Genomic DNA, 23928 nt, shown 5'->3' on the forward strand with positions numbered 1-23928 from the left:
ACCCGCTAGGCATAAGAGCTTACACTCTACAGGAGACAGAGGAACCCTCTAGGCATAAGCGCTTACACTCTACATGAGAGAGAGGACCCCACTGACCATAAGAGATTACACTCTAGAGGAGAGAGAGGAACCCGCTAGGCATAAGAGCTTGCACTCTACAGGAGACAGAGAAACCCGCTGAGCATAAGAGCTTACACTCTACAGGAGAGCGAGGAACCCACTGAACTTAAGAGCTTACACTCTAGAGCAGGGGTGTCAAACTGCATTCCTCGAGGGCTGCAAACAGGTCATGTTTTCAGGATTTCCTTGTACTGCACAGGTGATAATTTAATCACCTACACACATAATGATTGCAGCACCTTGTGCAATGCTAAGGAAATCTTGAATGCAGTTTGACACCCCTGCTCTAGAGGAGACAGAGGAACCCGCTGAGCATAAGAGCTTACACTCTACAGGTGAGAGAGAGGAGTCCACTGATCATAAGAGCTTACACTCTACAGAAGAGAGAGGAACCCACTGAGCTTAAGAGCTTACACTCTACAGGAGAGAGAGCTTAAGGACCCTGCTGACTATAAGAGTTTACACTCTACAGGAGAGAGATAAAAAAGGACCCTGCTTACCATAAGAGCTTATACTCTACGAGAGAAAGAGGACCTTGCTGTCCATAAGATCTTACACTCTACAGAAGAGAGATACTTACCCAATGACTCTGGAGATGGAAACAACTCTGCTGTACAAACTGCTCCACCGGGAACTGCTGATCTATCATAACACAGTTACTGACCACCACTGTACAAGGTATGAGAATCTGCTAGATGTGTTAGGTGCAGGGCATTATGGGGAGGCCTGCACAGCAATTCAAACTGACGCTGGCCTACTCTCTGATGCTTCAGCAGTGCGGGAAATGGTGCCAGGCAAGTTTTTTTTTTTTTTTTTTTAACTGCAAATTGAGAATCAAATCTCAAAGTGTTCAAATTGATGGGAAGCCCGAAATTTCAGGAAATTCAACTGAAACTCTGTCCTCCGGATTGATCCGCTCATCTGTTATGCTACAGTTTGTCAAAACCACATGGTAAGATCCTATTCACTACTTCAAGGATATTTCAAGTGTAAAAATAATACAATTTGATAATTGATTGATGATGAGCGAATAGACTCGTTACTTGAGATTTCCCGAGCACGCTCAGGTGTCCTCTGGGTATTTTTAAGTGCTTGGAGATTTAGTTTTTATTGCCACAGCTGAATGTTTTACATCAGTTAGCCAGCATAAGTACATGTGGGGATTCCCTAACAACCAGGCAACCCCCACATGTACTTATGCTGGCTAACAGATGTAAATCATTCAGCTGCGGCAAGAAAAACTAAATTTCCGAGCACTAAAAAATACTCGGAGGACACCCGAGCGTGCTCGGGAAATCTCAAGTAACGAGTATATTCGCTCATCACTATAATTGATCTATATATCATTCAATCTAATTTTTAATGTAGGTTATTGCAACCCTGTGTTAGGGCTAGCGGAACGCACCAAATAATAAGAAAGATAGAGTAAGGTGCGTTCACAGCCCGGGGTCCACCTTGCAGAGATGGAACCTGCTGCCAAGTAATGACGGACTATATGGCGGTACAATGTGGATACACACACGGGTTAACTTCACCCTGTGTGAAGGAAGCGAACCCTGTTGCGTCACAGGGCCGCGGTACCGCACCAAGAGCGTAAGCAAGGAGCTCAGAACTCAATCCCAAGACACAGGATTTACAACCTTTTAACATATTTGGGGATTTAAGCACATCTTTTATTAAATGAACCCTTGTCCATATGATATATTGGGAAATATAGATGTATTTGAAAGGGGTCTATATTAGTTTTTGCCAAAGCAGAGTTGCTATGTAAAAGCATTGTCCAGTTTTACAAATTCAACCTGTCAATTTAAAGCACCACTCTGCTGAAGTAGTGCTTCAAATCCAAATCTCCTTCCCCTATATTATATTCCCATTCCGGCATCTTTATCTGTTATCACCTCCGCTCCTGTCGATCTGCAGCAGTTTCTGACTTGCAGGCAGCTCCAGTATTTCATGAAGTGCGCCGGAGATCGCTCTTAAATACTAGTCTGTTAGAGCCTATTTCTGGCTGTCATAGACTTGCCTTGAGAGCTTGTGACATAGCTTCTGACTTTCCAGGACGGTGCAGGACCTGAGCGACACCGAAAAGGGTGAGTATAAGACAGGGGGCAGGGTGTTTAGGTTAAAGGCCCACTCCAGCTCTGAAAAAAAGAAAACTCTGGAATGGTGCTTTAACAGTTTATTCAAATACCGGGCATGTAATTCAACATTTACCCCACAGCATCTGCTGTATGGCCAGCCATTTCTTTATTAGACAATCCCAATAACCAGCCATTAACATGTATCTGATCAGTAGAATAAGGCATTATCACGAAAATTATATATCGGCACGAGGTGCATACATCTAAACTCATAAAGTAGACCTCAACAAACGTATAAAACCACTATTTATTACTTAAAATCAGGCGACAAACCCAACCCCTAGTGACCAATTAACCAAAAAACAAACCAAAAAATATGAAAGTGCTATAAAAACACCATTGAACTAATGGGGTAGGCTATATAACCCTAGTCAAACCACTATATACTCCCCTACCTAGCTGCGGAGGTTGACACCCTAGGGGGAACGTACTGGCACCCCCGCTCCACGATGACTATCCCTTTATGAGTTTAGTAGAATAAGGCACCCCAGTCCCTCATTTCCCTGTACATGGAACATTTGTTGTTGTATAGAATGGCATATTACATAAACAGCTCAGAGCTCTTTAAGGAAAAGAACATTAAGCTGATACACATTTCCTAATTCTACTCTGTTATGTCGATCCAGAGACCTAGTGTCAGGGTCACTGGGTGTCCCATTGTTTGGCTCCTAGTGATCAGAAAGTTATCACCTGTACTATTGACAGGGGATTTCTTTCAATTTTGCTTGCAAATGTTTTCTTCCATTGTAGAAACTGACATAAAACAGATGGACCCCATAATAATAAGGGATGACCTTTTGCTTCCATTTGCACTAGTAATGCAACAGATCCATTTTGCACTTGATATCTGTTTTGTCCATTTCTCTAAATAGAACAAACGGAATGTGAAAATGAAAATCTTAACTTGGCCTAATGTATCTTATTTAATTAAAAAAAGCCTCTTTGGCCACATATCATTCACTTCTTCGCCCACCCTGTATTCTGCACTGAACATTTACTCTCAAAAACTGCTCAAATGTCTACAAATCTTTCTTCATTAGCGGATGACATTACAACGGTTGCCTATAGAAGTTTATGGCGTGAACAGTTGCTATATGGAGACAGAGGTAAAGAATGCATACTGAAAAACTGCTAAAAATGTAGACTACAAGCTATATAATATCCAAAAAAAAGCGTTATACCTCGTGTACACACAAATGTTAGCTTATTCTGAAAAGTCGCCTGAAATGTAAGGGATACATTAAACAATCTGAGAACACGACATAAATTAAATATGTTTATAGATTTCAAAAACTCTAGTAATGTTCTCTGCTTATAATTGTGATGACGGTGTAGTTAATTAAGAGAAATGTGAACATTGTATAAACCTATGTGACTCAAACACAAAGATCTGTATTGATGCAATAAGTTATAATTGAGCATTCATTGCATACGTCTCATTGTTTAATGTCATTCTGCCCCTTTCTAGATGGAATGGTTGGCATGATTTATATATTCATTGTGTTCTATACTTGCTACTTTTTAATTGTTGTTTTAGAAGTGGGGATTTTCATCACATTCATTTCCTGTCGTTTTCCTGCCCTGTTTGCTTTGACTTTTGAATTCAAGATTTAATAATGGGCTTTGTGAAATACTAATAGAATGCTACTGTGCATACAAGATCAGGATGTGCGGAACAATGTGTGTATTACTCCTCCTTCGAATAACTTGGTGATTTATTGCCCTTGGAGGAATAAGGTGACCTTGACTTTGTGTTGTCAATATTTACTTCTCCTCGTTAATCAATCTTCACTTCTAGAATATTTAAAAATGGATCAAGTACAATTAACTGTTTCACAGTGATCTACCATTCAGAAACAAGGTTAAACTAAATCAGATTAACGCATAATTATTTTGGTTGACTGAACGTGGCATTATGGGAAATTGGCGTCAAATGTAACCTTTTCACAATCAACAACCATTGGAAGATGAAATGTGACTATTAGAACATTCAAAAATATCAGAAGTCTAAAATAACAATAGTCTGAAAAGGGTTATCCTTCTGTAACGATCTCTTGCTGCGCAAGAAAATAAGCTAATCTTATGTTGCCTAGTTGCTTAGACCCCTGCAATCTGCTATAGTCTGTGAGGAACCCTGGAAGCAAATTTCCATTCAACCCCATCTCACCCACAAGCTCAACCATTAAGCAAATTGAGTTTTCCAAGGTGCACATTGAAATGCATTGCTGGGTGCATCATAATGAGAGATGCTCATCATAGCTACTATTCCCCTGGCTAATAGATGAGGGCCTGAATTAGCTACTACTCTCTATTAAAGAGCTTGCCAACTCTTCATTAGCGGGAAAAATTGCAAAGTGTATGTAAAAATAAGCAATGTTGCAATTTACGTATTAAAAATCCTTACTGCTCCTAAGAACAGAAGAATTTTTAATTCCATAGTTTTAAGCTTGTTGCCTAGGTTATCGCCCACCTTGCAGACTCAAAGTGGCCGGTTACCTAGGCAAAGGATGTGCACCCCTTGCAGACTCTATGCTGTAAAACCTGCAAACACTGCTCTGTAGCTGGCTGAATCCATTCACTTTCAATGCCCCTGTACTTCTCCCATGCTGCAAAGTCAAAGCCTCTACTAGCAGCCTTAGAGAGCATTCAGTTCAGACGAACAGTGTGACCAATGGCGGACACAGACCGAAAAGAGCCCCTGTGCAATAAAAGTGTATGGGCCCTTTTGCAGTTTAATAGCTCATCACAATACACAATTCCAGCTGATTTTGATGTGTAAATGGGCCCCCTTGCCTCTTGGGCCCCTGTGCATCTGCACAGGTTGGTCCACTGATCTGTCTACCCCTTAGTGCGACCATGGCGCTGGTCCAAACTATCAATTTTTAGGAACCTGCCCCACTCTCAGCTTCTAGAAAGAAGAAGTGCAATCCTGATGAAAGAAGATGAGACAAACCCTCAGAATATTAAAAATAGTGTACCGTATTACTGCCATGTCACCATTTAGGAATATGTATCAGTTTTCCAGGATTTGGGAAATACAAAGATGTGTGAAGCCTGAATAAATTTCATGAAGGGCAAATTTGTTTTATTTTTCTACTAAAAGTATAGTGTAAGAAGTGAATTAAAATGAGTGCGTGGTATATGGTGCAAAATGATTACTTAAAGGGAACCTGTCACCCCCAAAATCGATTGTGAGGTAAGCTCACCGCCATCAGGGGCTTATCTACAGCATTCTGTAATGCTGTAGATAAGCTGCCAATGTTACCTGAAAGAGGAGAAAAAGACATTAGATTATACTCACCCAGGGTACTGCAGTGCGCAGGCGCCGGAAAGGTCAGAGAGGCCCAGCGCCTGCGCACTGAAGTACTTTGATCTGCCCTCAACAGGTCAGACAAAGTGCGCCTGCGCTGGAGCCGCGGCGTGAAGACCAGAAGAGGATGTCATGGAATGAAGATGGGAGGCGCCGTAGCGGACCTGAGACACCCATCGGAGCAGGACCGCCCCTGGGTGAGTATAATCTAACGTCTTTTTCTCTTTCAGGTTAAGGTACCTTCACACTAAACGATATCGCTAGCGATCCGTGATGTTGCAGCGTCCTCGCTAGCGATATCGTTCAGTTTGACACGCAGCAGCGATCAGAATCCTGCTGTGATGTCGTTGGTCGGGGCTAGAAGGCCAGAACTTTATTTGGTCGCTGGCTCTCCCGCTGACATCGCTGAATCGGTGTGTGTGACACCGATTCAGCGATGTCTTCACTGGTAACCAGGGTAAACATCGGGTTACTAAGCGCAGGGCCGCGCTTAGTAACCCGATGTTTACCCTGGTTACCATCCTAAAAGTAAAAAAAACAAACGCTTCATACTTACCTTCTGCTGTCTGTCCTCCGGTGCTGTGCTTTCCTGCACTCACTGTGAGCACAGCGGCCGGAAAGCAGAGTGGTGACGTCACCGCTCTGCTTTCCGGCCGCTGTGCTCACAGCCAGTACAGAGAAGCAGAGCGCCGAGGACAGACAGCGGAAGGTAAGTATGAAGTGTTTGTTTTTTTTACTTTTAGGATGGTAACCAGGGTAAACATCGGGTTACTAAGCGCGGCCCTGCGCTTAGTAACCCGATGTTTACCCTGGTTACCGGCATCGTTGGTCGCTGGAGAGCTGTCTGTGTGACAGCTCTCCAGCGACCAAACAGCGACGCTGCAGCGATCCGGATCGTTGTCTGGATCGCTGTGGCGTCGTTTAGTGTGAAGGTACCTTTACATCGGCGGCTTATCTACAGCATTACAGAATGCTGTAGATAGGCCCCTGATGACGGTGAGCTTACTTCACCATCGATTTGGGGGGTGACAGGTTCCCTTTAAATGTAACTTGGATATATGCATCCTGTCTGTAAAACTTATATCAATGTATGGACAGGTGTAAATTTAGGGAAATAGCTTTGGAGTTACACTGGGAGGAGCAAGCACATCAGTGACCATGACTAAAGAAGTAGTAGTCTTTTGTGTAGTATGAATGAGGAATTGCTTGAAAAAGGCCAGGTTATCTTTCTTCTTAAACAGCATCCTAATTTCCAAATAACCTTGCTTGCTATTGCCTCATTAATGGTGTCCTTCTCGCAGCAGTTCCTTTAATCATTCCAATTCCTAGTGTTCTTTTTGACAGTCAGCAGCAGAATAGGTCAATATGGTCAAAGAATAATCATTTATCAGAAGTATCCAAATAACAAGGAAATAAAGCTCAACGAGATACATCTACATAGGATTTCACATGTCTTTTCTTGCAGATTGTTGTGATAAATATATTTACAATGACCCTGTGAGCTACCGCTGCCAGTTGTCAATTTACGTATTAGAATCATATTATGATGGCCATTTCCTGTGTCCAATTATATCATCTGACTTGTCGTATCCTGACTGCTTTCCTGATATTGGCCCTTGGTTCTATTCCAGTTTATTGCATCTGTGCCATGACTGCCAATCACTTGGTTTCTTCCCACAGTAAGTTTCATATCTCACAAGGGTTAAAGGATTATTCTAAAGAAAAAATGAGTAGCCCCAAAATACATGCAGAGGACCGCATATAGTTCAACAAACAAAAAAGCAAAAGGAGTCCTCCAATATCAAATAATTTTAAATATAGAAATTGTATTCAAATATGACATTTAAAAAAAAAAAACATTTTAAAAATAGGAGATGCTAGTACACCATACAGGTAATGGTAAAACAGCAAACACTGGACATGAAGTAAATTAAATTATGCCTACCCATAGGGTATGCCACATTCTGAAACAACTACACAGCCAACCTAAATAAATGTAATAATAAAACTAAATACAAAATATACAGTTGTGGCCAAAACTATTGACACCCCTGCAATTCTGTCAGATAATACTCAGTTTCTTCCTGAAAACGATTGCAAACACAAAAGCTTTGGTATTATTATCTTCATTTAATTTGTCTTAAATTAAAAAACACAAAAGAGAATGAAGCAAAAAGCAAAACATTGATCATTTCACACAAAACTCCAAAAATGGGCCAGACAAAAGTATTGGCACCCTCAGCCTAATACTTGGTTGCACAACCTTTAGCCAAAATAACTGCGATCAACCGCTTCCGGTAACCATCAATGAGTTTCTTACAATGTTCTGCTGGAATTTTAGACCATTCTTCTTTAGCAAACTGCTCCAGGTCCCTGATATTTGAAGGGTGCCTTCTCCAAACTGCCATTTTTAGATCTCTCCATAGGTGTTCTATGGGATTCAGGTCTGGACTCATTGCTGGTCACCTTAGAAGTCTCCAGTGCTTTCTCTCAAACCATTTTCTAGTGCTTTTTGAAGTGTGTTTTGGGTCATTGTCCTGCTGGAAGACCCATGACCTCTGAGGGAGACCCAGCTTTCTCACCCTGGGCCCTACATTATGCTGCAAAATTTTGTTGGTAGTCTTCAGACTTCATAATGCCATGCACACTGTCAAGCAGTCCAGTGCCAGAGGCAGCAAAGCAACCCCAAAATATCAACGAACCTCCGCCATGTTTGACTGTAGGGACCGTGTTCTTTGAATGCCTCTTTTTTTCTCCTGTAAACTCTATGTTGATGCCTTTGCCCAAAATGCTCTACTTTTGTCTCATCTGACCAGAGAACATTCTTCCAAAACGTTTTAGGCTTTTTCAGGTAAGTTTTGGCAAACTCCAGCCTGGCTTTTTTATGTCTCGGGGTAAGAAGTGGGGTCTTCCTGGGTCTCCTACCATACAGTCCCTTTTCATTCAGACGCCAACGGATAGTACGGGTTGACACTGTTGTACCCTCGGACTGCAGGGCAGCTTGAACTTGTTTGGATGTTAGTCAAGGTCGTTTATCCAACATTCGCACAATCTTGCATTGAAATCTCTTGTCAATTTTTCTTTTCCGTCCACATCTAGGGAGGTTAGCCACAGTGCCATGGGCTTTAAACTTCTTGATGACACTGCACACGGTAGACACAGGAACATTCAGGTGTTTGGAGATGGACTTGTAGCCTTGAGATTGCTCATGCTTCCTCACAATTTGGTTTCTCAAGTCCTCAGACAGTTCTTTGGTCTTCTTTCTTTTCTCCAAGCTCAATGTGGTACACACAAGGACACAGGACAGAGGTTGAGTCAACTTTAATCCATGTCAACTGGCTGCAAGTGTGATTTAGTGATTGCCAACACCTGTTAGAAGCCACAGGTAAGTTACAGGTGCTGTTAATTACACAAGTTAGAGAAGCATCACATGATTTTTCGAACAGTGCCAATACTTTTGTCCACCCCCTTTTTTATGTTTGGTGTGGAATTATATCCAATTTGGCTTTAGGACAATCCTTTTTGTGTTTTTTCATTTAAGACAAATTAAATGAAGATAATAATACCAAAGAATTTGTGTTTGCAATCATTTTCAGGAAGAAACTGAGTATTATCTGACAGAATTGCAGGGGTGTCAATACTTTTGGCCACAACTGTAAAGTGCATAGTGCAAAAAATAGCTTATATAGCTAAAAGGGTATGATGGACCTGTACCTACATAGGTTAATTATAACATCTTTGGGTATTTGATTTGATATTCTTTTTGTAAAAATGGCTACTTTTGCACATTGTCATTGGCTATTTAGCCTGATATCACATTAAAAATGTAATCTACTCAGTTTTACTGCGCATTACCCTTTATTTCTAAATACTGTATAGCTATATAAGCTATTTTTTGCACTATACACTTTATATTTTGTATTTAGTTTTATTATTACCTTTATTTAGGTTGGCTGTGTAGTTGTTTCAGGATGTGGCATACCCTGTATATATATATATATATATATATATATATATATATATATATATATATATACATATACTTCCCTATGTGTAGGCATAATTTAATTTACTTCATGTCCAGTGTTTGCTGTTTTGCCATTACCTGTATGGTGTACTAGCATCTCCCATTTTTAAAATGTTTTTTTTTTTAAATCTCATATTTGATTAAAATTTCTATATTTAAAATTATTTGATATTGGAGGACTCCTTTTGCTTTTTTGCTTGTGGATTATTCTAAAGGTTTACACCTATTTGGATAGGTGAACTTGCTGATTTGTGTTCAACCTCTGGAACTTCATCCTGAGAATAAGACTTTGAAATTCCCCATTTGAATAGCGCAATGGCCATGCATGCAGAATAACTTGCTAAGTTAGGAATAATCCTATAAACATAAGTTCTCTAGCAAAAGTGCCCTACCTTGGGCTATGCCAAACATAGCACCAACACCTGTGCTCCATGCTGAGCCAGTGAACAAATGAACCTCTACACTGAATACTATCAAAACCATGTTCTTGATGACTCAATTAATCCTTTAGCTAGGTGACAAATTGTGGATCGGTTGGGTTTTGACCAATGGGATCTCCACTAAGTTGAAATGTTTATGAATTTAGTCGTCAATGGAACTGCCAGAGATTACAGAATTTATCACTCTGTATTTTTTACTGCAGTCCGATGGAGAACAGATGGAGCAATGGCTTACATGCACATCCACTTCTCCATTCCAATGGGGCATTTTGGAGTCATGTTCTCATGAATAGTGGAGGTCTCAGCAGTTGGATCAATGGAAAATTAGGGGCCAGCTCACCAAGTTAACTTGATATACTCTGGAATTCATAAAATCGCAACTTCCTTTGGTTGCCATTTTGCTACTCCTATTAGGCCTTGACTAGGTCATATTCCAGTAGAATGCTAATAGGCATAATACACTGCAATACATAAGTAGTGCATTATATTTTATGAGTGATCAAGCTCACTGAATTTCCATTCCCCTAGAGGGTCTAAAATAAAAAAGTTAAAAAAAACAACAAACACTAGAATGTTTAAAAATATATATTGTATATAAAAAACTAATTAAAACACAAAAAAAATGTCCTATCATAAAATAGTTTTATAAAGTAACAATATAAAAATTAAAAAAGATATGCACATTATTGGTAGTAGGTAGGTTTTATGCGTCCATAAAAAGTTTAAATATTCCATTAACATATTATTATTTAACCCAAACAGCGAAAAAAAATAAAAAAAACAATGCCAAAATTGTTTTTATCCCTCCACTGAAATAATAAAAGGCAATCAAATACCACGATGTATCCCAAAATGGCACAAATAAAATCTACAGCTGCTTTCATAAAAAACAAGACATCATACAGCTCTGTTGACAGAAAATTTAGATGTTCCTGAATGTAAGAAAATAAATAAATTGGTAAAAGTTAAAGTACGCTAAATGTAAAGACTACAATATAATTTCAGTATCGTCATAATCTAACTGACTCATGGAAATAAAGTCAATACATTTATGTTGCATGGTGGACAATGGAAAAAAAACTAAAAAACAGTTGCATTTAAAAAAAAAAATTAAGTAAAAAATTGATCAAAGAGTCATATGTCTCCCAAAATGTACCAATGTACTTCAGTCCTCCCCCTTCATCACGCAAAAAAATAACCCTCACACAACCTTGTTGATAAAGAAATAATAAATTATATCTGTCAAAAAAATGGCAAGTTATAAAATCAAAAGATTTCCTTTGCAAAAACTTTCTTTTGCAAAAGTAGTAAAACACAAAAAAGTATCCAAGTTTAGTATCACCATAATGGTAATGACTTACAGAATAAATATAGCATGGTATATAAATAGAGTGGTGAAGTCTGCTGCATTTATAATGCAAGATATAATGATGCAATTGTTGTTTTTTTGACCATTTTCTCCCAGAACAGTTGATGAAAGATGGTTTATAAGTTATAGGTTCCCCAAAAAGTGTCATTGAAAATAGATAGATAAATCAAAACCCCACACAGCTACACTTATGGGAAAATTAAAATATTATGGCTCTTGGTATGAGCAAAATAAAAAGCAAAAAAAAAGTTTAGTCCAAATAGGCCCAAATAGGTTTGTCTTTGCGGAATTGAAATCACCTAATTTTGTGCACTCTGCATCTCCGCGGATGTCCTCTATACACAGTAATCTGCTCTGACACCTTTCTTTCATAGCCAGCATTAAACAGGTTGTCCATAGTGATGAGCATATGTACTCAGATGTTTTCCAAGTTTCTTGAACGTGCTCGGATAATATGTTCCAGTCCCCGCGGCTGCATGTTTTCTGCTGTTCAGTCGAAACACATGCGGGGATAGCCTGTTTGTTAGACAATCCCCCCATGTGTTGCAGATGTCTAACAGCAGAAAATCATGCAGCCGCTGGGAGTCGAACATATCCAGGCACGCCCAAATACTCGGATAACACTCAAGCATGTAGCATGCTCAGATAACACATTATCTGAGCACATTCACTCATCATTAGTTGTCCTCTACTTTATCGTTGATTATCCTTACGGTAGGTCATCAATGTCTGATTAGTTGGGGTCCAACACTCGGCACCCTGATCAGCTCTTCCTGATGGTGGCGGCCGCTGGCCGAAAATGCTCAGTTGCAGTGGCGCATGCCGTGGCTGCTATCAGAAAATAGAGCAGCTCCGCAATTGAGCATTTCCACTGAGAACAGCAGATTGGCGTGCGTGCTGCGTGTCGAACCCCCAGCGATCAGACATTGATGACCTATCCCTGTGCTACAATAGCTTTTCTGTAGAATCAGACCAGGCAGTTCAACCTTTACTTCTCACACTCATCACTGGACCCTAGATAACTCTGGCATATCACTGTTTTACTGGTTGTCTTATCTGTAGACATTTTTGGTAGGTACTGACCACTGCATACTGGTAACACCCAGAAGACTCACTGCTTTGAAAGTGCTTGACATAGGTGTCTGGCAAGTACAAATTGGTCCTTACTCTTCTTGACCATGCTTCATCATCTTCAAGAATTTACTGGTCTCTCATTGCGTATTTGTTCTTCCACTTGACAGGTCCCATTGTCACAAGTTTATTAATTGACTTCACTTGTCTGTTATGGCTGTTTGATGTATGCCACAGAAAAGCAGCCATCAATCGTTAGTTGAGAAACAACTACAATGACAATCTGTGTTGTACGTTAGAGGAGTTTATTAGCTTTAAAAAAAATATATTAAAATACATGGGGACACCGTCTGGATAAAAGAAGAAAAGAAGTTAATCTCAGTCAGGAAATCCACTTCCACAACAGTGCTGTCGCCGTGTCTCCACGGGACCGCTAGTGATTATGGCCAGACCACCAGTCTCCTGACTCTACAGCCAATCGGCGGCCTTCTAAGCAGCAGTAATTAAGCAGAGAGTGGATTCACAAGGTGAGTATTGCTCCCTTTGTTCATTTATCCCAATGATTCCCCTTCATTTTTTAATCATCTTCAAATTGAGATGTTTATAGATAGATCTCTTAAACATGAAAGGGGTAATGCGTTTAAAAAAAGTTTTCTCACTCTAGCTCAAATCATAAAACACCTATCAAATATCATACAAGAAAACTTTTAAAAAGGATAATACAGTCATTCTGAAAGATTTTCACAGTAAGTATACCAGGTGCATCAGGACTAAGATATTTATAAGAATGTATGAAGTTTGTTTTGTGATCTCTGGGGAGAGATCCCTTTTAATGTCATGAATGTGTCCCCATGTACAACACTTTGCAAGTATAGAGTTGGCTAGGATAAAATGTAATGGTTAGTAATTCCATTTTACATCGCCACTATTTTGCTCGCTCTGTATATGTCCACTTTATAAAGGTTTTAAGAGAACAAATTGTTAAGATTTATTTACATGATGTCTAACCCCTTGCCAGCATTTCTCATTTCCATTTTTGCATTTCTGTTTTTTCCTCCACTTTTTTTAGGAGCCATAACTCTTTAAATTTTTCTGTCCACATAGATTTATGAGGGATGTTTTTTGACAAGTTGAAGTTTTGAATGACTCACATTTTACCATATAGTGTAATGGAAAATGGCAAAAAAATGTAAGCGTGGTGAAATTGCTAAAAAAAAAATCAGAAATTAAAAAAAAAAGAAAGAAAAAATGTTGTTTGATTGTGTCTCCATTTTTTGAGACTCTTAACATTTAAATTTTTCCGTCTATAGATTTGTGTGACGGCTTATTTTTTGTGGGGAGATACAACTTTTTATTGACACCATTTTGGGATAAATATGAAATTTTTATAACTACTTGCAGCATTATCTTTTTGCGGTATTGTGACAGCCAAAAAACTCACAATTTTGGCTTTTTTAATTTTTTTCTGTTTATAGTGTTTACCGCCCAGGTAAGGATGGTTTCACATTTGCCGCTGCGTTTTAACGCATATAAACGCATGCGTTTTTTTCCCTATATTTAACATTAAAAACGCATGCTTTTCTTTTGTATGCGTTTTGCCGCGTTTGACGACGCATGCGTCGTTTCTATGCTTGCGTTTTGTTGTGTAAATGCAACATGTAGTAATTTCTAGAGGCGTTTTTTTGCCGCAAAAAACGCATGCATTTTTTTGCCGCAAAAAAACGTATTGCTGTCTATGTAAACGCATGCGTTTTTAAGCACATGCGTTTGGTTGCGTTTTTTAACGCATGCGTTTCCATAGAGAAAAACAAATCTACACACTGATAAGCCACCCCCCACCATCAAGGTGATAAGGGGATCCAAACCCTAACCCTAGGGATCCTAACCCTAGGGATCCAAACCCTAACCCTAGGGATCCAAACCCTAACCCTAGGGATCCAAACCCTAACCCATAAGCCACCCCCCACCATCAAGGTGATAAAGGGATCCAAACCCTAACCCTAGGGATCCAAACCCTAACCCTAGGGATCCAAACCCTAACCCTAACCCTAGGGACCCTAACCCTAGCCATTTCTATTTATAGTGGGTTTTCTAGTTGATTTTTATGATTGGCAGCTGTCACACACTAAAGACGCTTTTTATTCCAAAAAATATTTTTTTGCGTTACCACATTTTGAGAGTTACAATTTTTCCATATTTTGGTCCACAGAGTCATGTCACACGCCCTCTGTAGTCCCATTGGCGGTGTCTGGATCTTGATTTTTCTCTTGTGAAAATTCTAATCATGCGTACCAAAAACGCAAAAGCAGGAAAAACGCATGTAAACGCGTAAAAACGCCGCGTTTTTTTAACCGCATGCGAAAACACATGTGTCTAAAAAATGCAGCGTTTGTACGCGTTTACATGCGTTTTTTTCACCACCTGCGTTTGCGTTTTAAACGCTGCGTTTTTAAACGCAAATATGAAACTAGCCTTAATTATTTTTAGATTTTGATCAACGTGTTTTGAACTTTTTTTTCAGGTTTTTTTAATAGCCTTTTTTACTGTATTTCTTAGTTCCTATGATCATATAATCACTTGTGCTATACACAGCAATTCCACAGAATTGCTGCATATAGTAAAACTCACTGTCTCCATTGAAGCCCGGCCACATGCTGTTTCAAAGGAGCTTTGTCATGACAGTCTTTAATAGACCCCCAGTCATAATAGCAATCTACCGCGATAGCGTCATAGGAATGCTTACAGGTGCATAGAATGACGCGCCCCCATGCATGCGTGCTGTTAATACCCCTGTCCGAGTTTGAGAGCGGTAATTAACAAAATTTACAGACTAATAATAGCAGGTAGAGCTCCTATTATTTGCTGGATATGGGTCGAACTAGCCACTTGTACCGTACATGTACAACGGCTGTCTGTAGGGGATTACCTTTCCTTTAAGTTAGGGCCACATAGTTTCATACTATGCATCCTATTTATCAGAGAAATAGTGGTCATCATTTATGGTTAACGAAAACACCTGGACAATTTGTTTTTATCTATTTCAGGACTAGCATCACTTTCCTCATCCTCAAGTTTTACAGAAGTTCTACAAGCTCCTCAGCATAAATTAGTAGTCACTCCAAGACCTCAGGCTGACAAGGTACCTGAAATAATTTATACATATTAGAAATTGTTTTATATAAAAAATCTAAAGAGATGAATTGGAATATAAGTTGGTATACATACAATGCACAGTATGTGGAGGAATAATATTGAATGAAAATAATAAAAGGTACTTAGTTAACATAATTTTGATCATAAAAACAAAACAACCATTCCATCACGTCAAGGTGACCCTATTTGAGACGGTCTTAACGTCTGGAATGGAAGACCAAGCAAACTTTCAGTGAGAGCTGCGTGTAGAATTGCTAGAGAGGCAAATCTGTTATGAGCCGGTGACCTTGGAGCTGCATGAGAACTTTCACTGGAGAAAGTGGCCACTATACTAACCGCAAACCTGAACTTAACACCGCAACTAGAAGTAGCCTTGGAGTGTACCTAACACACCTAGACACCTCGTCACAGCCGGAGGACTAAATACCCCTAAAGATGGAAATCGGAATACTGTCTTGCCTCAGAGAAAATCCCCAAAGGATAGACAGCCCCCCACAAATATTGGCGGTGAGTCGGAGAGGAAAAAACATACACAGGCAGAAAAAACAGGATTTAGCACAGGAGGCCACTCTAGCTAGATAGGACAGGATAGGACAGAGTTCTGTGCGGTCAGTATTAAAACCCTTCAAAAAATCCACAGCAGAATATACAAAAAAACTTCCTACATCTAACTAAAGATGTAGGAGCGTATATCTGCAACTCCAGTGAAACCAACCAGACTGAGAAAACACTGACACAGTCTAATCTGGACAAAACAAAAACAAACGAACAGTACTGAAAATAAGCACACTGCATGTGTGCCACAGGAAAAGAAACAGACACTTATCTTTGCTGAACTGGCAGATAAGCAGGAGAGGCCAGGCAGAGATCCAACACTTCCAGAGAAACATTGACAACTGGAAAGGGCTAAAGGATCCTGCACACCTAAATATCCCAGTCAGAATTGTAATTATTCGATACACCTGGCCAGGACTGCGAGTCAGAGACAACTGCATTCCCACCAACAACCACTGGAGGGAACCCAAGAGCAGAATTCACAACACAAATCAGAACCCCCGCTTGACTGCAAAAGTCCTTCAGAAAGATTTAGCAGACTCTGGAGTTGTGGTACATTGTTCTACTGTTCAGAGACACCTGTACAAATATGGCCTTCATGGAAGAGTCATCAGAAGAAAACATCTCCTGCATCCTCTCCATACAATTCAGCATCAGAAGTATGCAAAAAAATCTAAACAAGCCTGATGCATTTTGGAGTCCTGTGTACTGATGAGGATAAAATAGAAAGGCACAGAATTTCAGGAAAAGAACATCACATCTGACCAACCATTAAGCATGGGGTGGATCAATCATGCTTTGGGGTTGTGTTGCAGCCAATGGCACGAGGAACATTTCATGGGTAAAAAGAAGAATGGATTCAATGAAATGTCAACAAATTTTTGATGCAAACATAACACCATCTGTAAAAAAAAAAAAGCTGAAGATGAAAAGAGGATGGCTTCTACAAATAGATAATGATCCTAAACACATTTCACAATCTACAATAGACTGCCTAAAAGGCACGAGCTGAAGGTTTTACAGTGGCCCTCACAGTCCCCTGATGTGAACATCATTGAAAATCTGTGGCTAGACAAATACATAAATAAAATAGCAGTGCATGCAAGACAACCCAAGAACCACACAGAACTGGAAGAATTTTCCAAGGAAAAATGGATGAAAATCCCTCAAACAAGAATTGAAAGACTCTTGGCTGGCTACAAAAAGCGTTTACAAGCTGTGATACTTGCAAAAGGGGGTGATACTAGGTACTTACCATGCAGGATGCCCAAACGGTTGCATTGGTCCATTTTCCTATTTGTAATTTTTAAAATGTAAAAGATGAAAAAAAATATTTTTTTTGCCTACAACACAAAGGAAATGTGTCACCTTTAACTTTAGCCCATTTAGACATCCTTTCATCTTCAACTTGCTTAACTGTTCACAGTAACAGTAATTTTGAAAACTTTTACATGCCACTGTATATAAATGTAATGCCCAAGTCAAAGAAAAGGGAGGCCACACACTTATTTGCACAGACAGCAAAAAATCTGAACCAAAAATCAAAAGAGATGAACTGGGATACAAGTTAGTGTGCATGCGGTGTGTAGGCGCATGTTCACACTGGCCACTAAACAAACCAAATCTAAAATAAAAACAAATGACCAAATACTCTGCAGTAAATAAATTGCAATAGTGCATGAAAATAACATAGGGTGCTTAGTTTTGATCAAATTGCTTTGATCTAAATACCTTGTGTTATTTTTAGTGAGGATTTAGGGCGGTATAAAAATGTGACAGTAATTCTTGATGGAACAGATCTTATTTTCATACATATGGGTGATGTCCAGCAGCCAAAGTGTAGCTGGTGCATATTTTTAGGGATCTTTCAGACACCAGTTTTTCTGGTACAAATTCTATCTTTGGTTTTAACTGTTCACTTGTCTGTGTGTTTTTGCTGACCAAGGAAACTAAGATTTGTACTGATAACTTTGTAAACTGCCCTCCTTGGATGGAGTCTCTGGCTTGGTGGATATTAGTCATCTAAGCTAATTTGTGAACTGCTCTCTACAATCTTAGTTGATATTTTTAAGATTCATTCTAAAATATATCCAAAAATCTATTTTCCTACCCTCAATTGAAGGTAATCTGAAACCAGGTTTTGACATTTAATCTGACAGCAGCATAATGTAAAGACAGGGTTCCTGATTCCTGTGATGTGTCACTTGCTGGTCTGTTTGCTGTAGTTTTGATAAAATCCCTGTTTTATCAGACTAATAAACCTGCTACCATGTAGTTCTCCATATTCATGAGCTCTGTATAACCCCGTCCCGACCACCGATTGGCAGCTTTCTACCTATGCACAGTGTAAACTGAAAGCTGCCAATCAGGGGAGTAGGCAGGGTTTTTAAGAGTTCAGCATTCAGAGAACTGCTAGATCTGCAGCAGAGAAAACAGGTTTTAATCAAAACTGCAGCAAGTAGCCCTGGAAGGCCAGATACATCGCTGGAATTAGGATCTCTGCCCCTACATTATGCTGTATTCAGATGGGGAGCAAAAACCTGGTTACTGATTTCCTTTAAAATATTGTGTCTTGGAGACTGATTCTTTCTTCTAGCCTTGTGTGTAGGAAATTAAATGGGCAGCAATATGATTACGGTAAATACCGGTAGTTGGCTCTTCATTTTTCTTTGTGTGGCAGTATTATGGAACTGTTTAGTTGTATAATATAGATAAAATATTTTGTTGTACACAATATTATGAAAATATCCCAGTTATGTTCTGAGACTGGACTCCCATGACCGTACGGAATATGGATATACACAAGAATAATGTGCTGATTTATATGTAAACAGACTGAAAAATACAGCTTAGTTTGTGAATGCAGAATTACCTGTCATTGCCACATCTAAATGATAAGGAGAAAGATTTCTCTTACCGGGAGCTGTCACAAGTCTCAGGATGGGGTACGAATTTATTAGCACTTACTGGGACAGATCAAGGTGATGTGAGAGATGACAGAGAACGATTCACACTGATACTCCAGATTACAGCGGGGAACATTTACATGTGTGACATTTCCACTAGTGGATGAATCTGTAATTGAATTCATATTGGAAATATAATATTAATTGTGTTTTGCCTAATTTTTTCCAACATGTAAAATGTTCCAGCAGCTAAAATATAAAAAAATCACATAATAAAAAATCTATCTATATAATTGTCTAAGGGTCACTTCCGTCTGTCTATCTGTCTTTCTGTCTGTCTCTCACGGATATTCATTGGTCGCGGCCTCTGTCTGTCATGTAAATCCAAGTCGCTGATTGGTCGTGGCAAAACGCCCACGACCATTGCCACGACCAATCAGCGACGGGCCCAGTCCGGCGGCAATATGGCCGCTCCTTCCTCCCCGCAGTCAGTGCCCGCTCCATACTCCCCTCCAGTCAGCCCTTACACAGGGTTAATGGCAGCGTTAATGGACCACGTTATGCCGCAGTGTAACGCGCTCCATTAACGCAGCTATTAACCCTGTGTGACCAACTTTTTACTATTGATGCTGCATATGCAGCATCAATAGTAAAAAATTCTAATGTTACAAATAATAATTAAAAAAAAAAAAGGTTATTCTCACCCTCCGACGTAGCGCTGTCCTTGGAAGTGCAAGCGTCAGGTTCCGGTGCAAAGGATGCTATGTGAGAAGGACCTTCCATGACGTCATAACAGGTCCTGCGCTCATACCAACCCTGGGACCGGAAGCTGCCGCGTGCACCGCACACAGGCGTCAGGACTACAAGGGACCTTCGGAGGGTGAGTATATACTCAGTATATTTATTTTTTATTTTAAGTCTTTTTTAACCTGTTACATACGCGGCTGGGTAATATACTACGTGACTGGCCAATATACTGCGCCACTGGGCAGTATACTACATGTCTGTGCTGTATACTACGTGGCTCTGTGCTGTATACTACGTTGCTGTGCAATATACTACGTGGCTGGGCAATATAAGTGGCTGGGCAATATACTACGTGACTGGGCAATATACTACATCCCAGAATATCCAACAAGATGCAAATACGGAAGCAATAGTCATAAATCTAATACAAAAATTCTTTATTTATAGACAATAGTTCTCTTAAATATATATAGTAGAAATATTAATTAAAAAATGGAGATACACATGCAAAACCACAGTAATGGTAATGGCGCTCGCTCGCTGAATCGAGCCCCAGCGCATGCGCAGGTCGGCGTCCCCGTCACTGTTCCACTTTCCCGTCTGACGCGTCAAGACGGGGGGCGGATTCAGCAACGTAACAGACGCGTTGCCACGGCAGCGCAATCTTGACGCGTCAGACGGGGAAGTGGAACAGTGACGGGGACGCCGACCTGCGCATGCGCTGGGGCTCGATTCAGCGAGCGAGCGCCATTACCACGCCGCACCCACCAATGGAGGTAGGATTATAAAAACCCCACATTTTGACACTAACGCTAGCAACCCCCAGACGAAGCTAACGCGAAACGCACGTTGGGGCTCAGCACGGCACGCACAGGTCACGTATCACCTTCATTTATTATTATCTGGATGCAACATGGAGTCGGGCTCAGACATGTGTAATATATGCAGTAGCACTCTGTATTGAGTAGTACACGGCTATGTATGTGAGGACAGCTCTGATTGGGCGCAACTGGTGCTAGGCACTTAATGCTAGACTCAGACGTATATTGAATATACAGCAGCACTCTGCATTGAGTACTATACGGCTACTAGTGTGAGTATTACTTATTAGGACTATACTGGTTTTTGCACTGGCATTTAAATATAGGGCTTTTTAGCATTGCTCTGGCCCCCTCTAAATATAACCTAGTTGGTAAATATATATATTTCTCACTACTAGCCATTAATCTGGTACAGCTGTCCCTCTGAATTATCAGTATAATAGCCCAATATATATAATCTATCTATGTATGCATTTAAGAGTTACAACTAGATGTGGTATTGTACATGTACATGCTGTGGTTTTGCATGTGTATCTCCATTTTTTAATTAATATTTCTACTATATATATTTAAGAGAACTATTGTCTATAAATAAAGAATTTTTGTATTAGATTTATGACTATTGCTTCCGTATTTGCATCTTGTTGGATCTAATGGTTTTTTGGAAGTGTCATGTAGATAGGCCATGTTCTATCTTTTTGGGTATACATCCCAGAATAGAAGAAAGACAGCGCCACAACGGTCAGTGATGAAGACCTTACGTGTTTAATCTGCCTCCTGCGGCGACGTTTCGGTACAATAACCTTTATCAAGCACCTTGATAAAGGTTATTGTACCGAAACGTCGCCGCAGGAGGCAGATTAAACACGTAAGGTCTTCATCACTGACCGTTGTGGCGCTGTCTTTCTTCTATTCTGGGATATGGACTTGCAGCCGGGCTGGACCCCTTGGCATTGACTTGCGCCATTATGCGAATGGAAGCTGTATGGACATAGGGTGCGGTTTTTCTCTTTTTGGATTTCTGGGCAATATACTACGTGACTGGGCAATATACTACGTCACTGGGCAATATACTACGTGGCTGGGCAATATACTACGTGGCTGGGCAATATACTACGTGGCTGGGCAATATACTACGTGGCTGGGCAATATACTACGTGACTGTGCAATATACTACGTGACTTGGCAATTTACTACGTGACTGGGCAACATACTACGTGGCTGGGCAATATACTACATGGCTGGGCAATATACTACGTGGCTGGGCAATATAGTACGTGACTGGGCAATATACTACGTGGCTGGGCAATATACTACGTGGCTGGGCAATATACTACGTGGCTGGACAAGATACTATGTGGCTGGGCAATATATTATGTGGCTGGGCAATATACTACATGACTGGGCAATATACTACGTGACTGGGCAATATACTATGTTACTGGGCAATATACTACATAGCTGGGCAATATAGTACGTGACTGGGCAATATACTATGTGGCTGGGCAATATACTATGTTACTGGGCAATATACTACATAGCTGGGCAATATAGTACGTGACTGGGCAATATACTACGTGGTTGTGCAATATACTACGTGGACTGTGCAATATACTACGTGACTGGGCAATATACTACGTGACTGGGCAATATACTACGTGGACATGCATATTCTAGAATACCCGATGCGTTAGAATCGGGCCACCATCTAGTATAAAATATTTATTGAATCTTGCATGGCATGAAAGAGATCTAGCAATGATATTAATTTCTGGTCTGCTATAAAAAATATATCAAACTCGAAATCTCACATATTTGTACATATTATCTACCATATTATTTTTAAAAAAAGCACTTACTGTATTTTTTGGACCATAAGGCACACTTTTTTTCCCCTCCAAATTTGGGAGGAAAGTGGGTGCATCTTATGGTCCAAATGTAACATGTGGGGAGGGGGCAGCGGTGCAGTGGGATCGCACTGGGATCCCACTCGCAGGAGGCAGGAAAATGTCCCCACTGCAGGAATTCGGCGCTGGGGAAACCACGTGGTCCCGATGCTTAAAGTGAAGGAATATTTATTAGCCGCTTCCCCGCCCACCTGTCAGTTGAGCAGTGAGCGAGGATCAGCAAATGAATATTCCTTCACTTAAACAGCAGACAAACATGGTTTGCCCAGCGCTGGATTCCTGCAGCAGCTGGGGAGATTGTGTATCTGGTGGAGGAGGAGGAGGGGGCAGGAGCAGGGGCCAGAAGAAAGATCGCCAGATACCTTCTCTGCTGAATGCTCTGGCATAGGACCTGTGTGAGGTCATGAAGAGGGCGGGTTGGAGCATCACATGACAGCACAGAGCCCTGCCTCTTCATGATGTCATCAGGTCCTACAGACACTTTACAGAAAACAATGCAGCTTACTGGTTGTGATGCTCCAGCAGGGCCTGCACTGCCTATGCAAATTAGTATTAAATAAAAGTTTATTAATTACAACACATAAAAATGCACTTTGTCACTACTGTGGTGAGCTATAGCTCCCAGCTCATGATAGGATCTGCAGGACATGCTGGGAGTTATAGTTCTCCCATGGGATCTTAAAGCACACTCCAGTGTTATTTTTCAGTGCTGGAGTGGTGCTTTAAATATTAGCCCTGTGCCCCCATTCTTATACTCACCCTCCAGCCTCTTCATATAGTACTTTACAGACATCACACTGGTCCCGTAGCTTCCAACATAATAACATACTATTATATATAATAACACCCCATACAATAGTATGTTATTTATGTTACTAAATATTTTACCATATTTTTGCTTTAAATATTTTTTTCACTAATTTCCTCCTCTAAATCCTGGGTGCGTCTTATAGTCCGGTGCGTCTTATAGTCTGAAAAATACGGTAATTTTTCTTTCTATTATTGGACAAACTTGAATGTAGGTAGGGTACATTACATAACCCTGTATGACACAGACCCATCACATGTGCCTAAAAATACATACAGAACTAGACATCTGGAAGCTCTCCATGTAGCCCCATTTGGTGCCTCCATACTTCTCTGGACCTCCCGTAGGAGTATTGTCTGTAGTTACAAATACCCTAAAATTCAACTTCTGCAAAGTATCAATCCCAACCATCTCGGGATTAGCAATGCCAATAAACCACTGCTTGCACATAGTGAAATTAGCAGCAAACACTTTATGAAAACACCCGCATAAATTATATATAAGACACTATAAAGACGTGAACTAACTTTTATTTAGTTTACCCACTTACCGT

At 40.2% G+C, this 23928-nt stretch overlaps 1 protein-coding gene across 3 annotated transcripts in view; it reads left to right on the top strand.

Annotated features, from left to right (window-relative positions):
• The window catches only part of XYLB (xylulokinase), a 275014-nt gene that overhangs the window by 245890 nt on the left and 5196 nt on the right, over positions 1 to 23928 (top strand). For all 3 annotated transcript variants that reach the window (XM_069729772.1, XM_069729770.1, XM_069729771.1), the window contains one exon: positions 15523 to 15617. In XM_069729772.1, the coding sequence (XP_069585873.1) occupies positions 15523 to 15617 (95 nt within the window). The remainder of the gene's footprint in view (positions 1 to 15522; positions 15618 to 23928) is intronic.

This window comes from Ranitomeya imitator, chromosome 6, assembly GCF_032444005.1.
Source record: "Ranitomeya imitator isolate aRanImi1 chromosome 6, aRanImi1.pri, whole genome shotgun sequence".
Lineage (NCBI taxonomy): Eukaryota > Metazoa > Chordata > Amphibia > Anura > Dendrobatidae > Ranitomeya > Ranitomeya imitator.